The sequence below is a fragment of the Opisthorchis viverrini genome, assembly GCF_000715545.1.
Source record: "Opisthorchis viverrini unplaced genomic scaffold opera_v5_2127, whole genome shotgun sequence".
NCBI classification, from domain to species: domain Eukaryota; kingdom Metazoa; phylum Platyhelminthes; class Trematoda; order Opisthorchiida; family Opisthorchiidae; genus Opisthorchis; species Opisthorchis viverrini.
This window is the reverse complement of record NW_008754215.1, coordinates 1-1,449: the sequence shown is the minus strand read 5'-3', so window position 1 is coordinate 1,449 and position 1,449 is coordinate 1. Positions and strand designations below refer to the sequence as shown.

At 45.1% G+C, this 1,449-nt stretch overlaps 1 protein-coding gene across 1 annotated transcript; it reads left to right on the top strand.

Annotated features, from left to right (window-relative positions):
• Window positions 1-265: 265 nt before the first annotated feature.
• On the top strand, window positions 266-784 carry T265_15938 (hypothetical protein; the record flags this gene model as incomplete). Its single annotated transcript, XM_009179374.1, has 1 exon — window positions 266-784. A coding segment is annotated over one exon (519 nt), but the record flags the coding sequence as incomplete, so codon positions are not given.
• Between the last annotated feature and the right edge of the window lie 665 nt (window positions 785-1,449).

Here is a 1,449-nt window from a genome sequence, read left to right as displayed (position 1 = left end):
GTGTTCTATAAACAGTTACCTCTTCCCAGTATCTTGTTCTATTGACAGCTCCTGAATCAGCAACACTATTTCCTGGCAAAACAAGAACTTCCTCCACAAAGGGTCATTTAGTATTCTCCAGTGTGTTCTGTTCCATACGCAGTGGCTAAACTCACTACGCCGCTATTCTTAGAAAAGTGTATTGTTAGCCTGCCACTTTTGCCCAATGAGCTCTTCCTCACCAAGAGGATGAGTGGTAATGGTTCACATTGACGTTCTTTTTTAGCTGCAACATCCACCAGTAAATGCGCAAGGAATCGATAATCACTTTTCTGCGGCCTTCATTGAGGCGTTCTTAGAAGCGGTTACGGGGAAAGCGGAACGGTCGTCCAGCGTCAACCAGTTTTCCAATAGCGTACCAATTTCGCCCACACCAGTATCACCGGCTGCGACGAACGTAGCGACGGCCTCAACCTGGCAGGATGTTGCCATGCACGATGGCGCGATCCTCATGTTTTCAGTGCGCGCCAGTTCGGGGCATAGTTTAGTCAACTTATACACCGCACCGATTGTTACAAACCAAATGGATGCACAGTGGTTCAAACATGTTGAATTTGATCAGTGGACGGTAGGAAGATATCGACGCGTAATGTTAGAGCTGTGGCACGCTAACCAACCAGTGGTACGACTCACATTCAACGCAGAATACGCCGACCGATATACCTGGTTTCAGAAAGCCCTGCTAATTGAGTCCTTTCCATGGTACGAAAATGAGTTAATTCAAGAGACCGTATTTCTAAGAAGCAGGTAGGTCTGGATTCCAGGACTATCAGTTTTGCATGCATGTGATTTTAAAAAGATCGCCTCCCACCTTTTCGTCTTCCAATCAAGGTGGGAAAATCTTCAGGTGATTCTTCCCATATATCAATGAAGGCCGCTTGATGTGCATGGTTCGACTTGACCGGAAATCTGATAGAAACACCTACAGTTAACACTCGAAGTTCATTGGGCAAACTTGCGTCAATTGGACTAACGTATCCTCCAAATGAGTTATACAGGCATTTGCAAAATAAGCTAATTTTACCGGAAACCAATCTGGATCTCTCGTTTGTGATATTGATGGAAACACTTGGATAACACCTAGCTGATGAGAGTGAAGGAGACCGAAACCAGTAGTGGGCTCCGGAACAGTTTTCACAATTCTTATGCCGAGTTTAACCGTATTTTGCCCAGCCCATACATAACGTTGATTATCTCAGTGAACATCGCGTATTGTAGTTTCCTAACCGGACGTTTACCAAACACATATGTGAAAATGACGAATCTGTCATTCAGCTTTGTTCATACCGTGTCTCCAGTTTTCGTACGCCCAACCGTAACCTGCAAGTAAGTGGAGAAACTAACGACTTTGAACACATCCTTTCATAGACGATATTGTCCGGCAGTCCGCTACAACTGTCCTCACTTGCC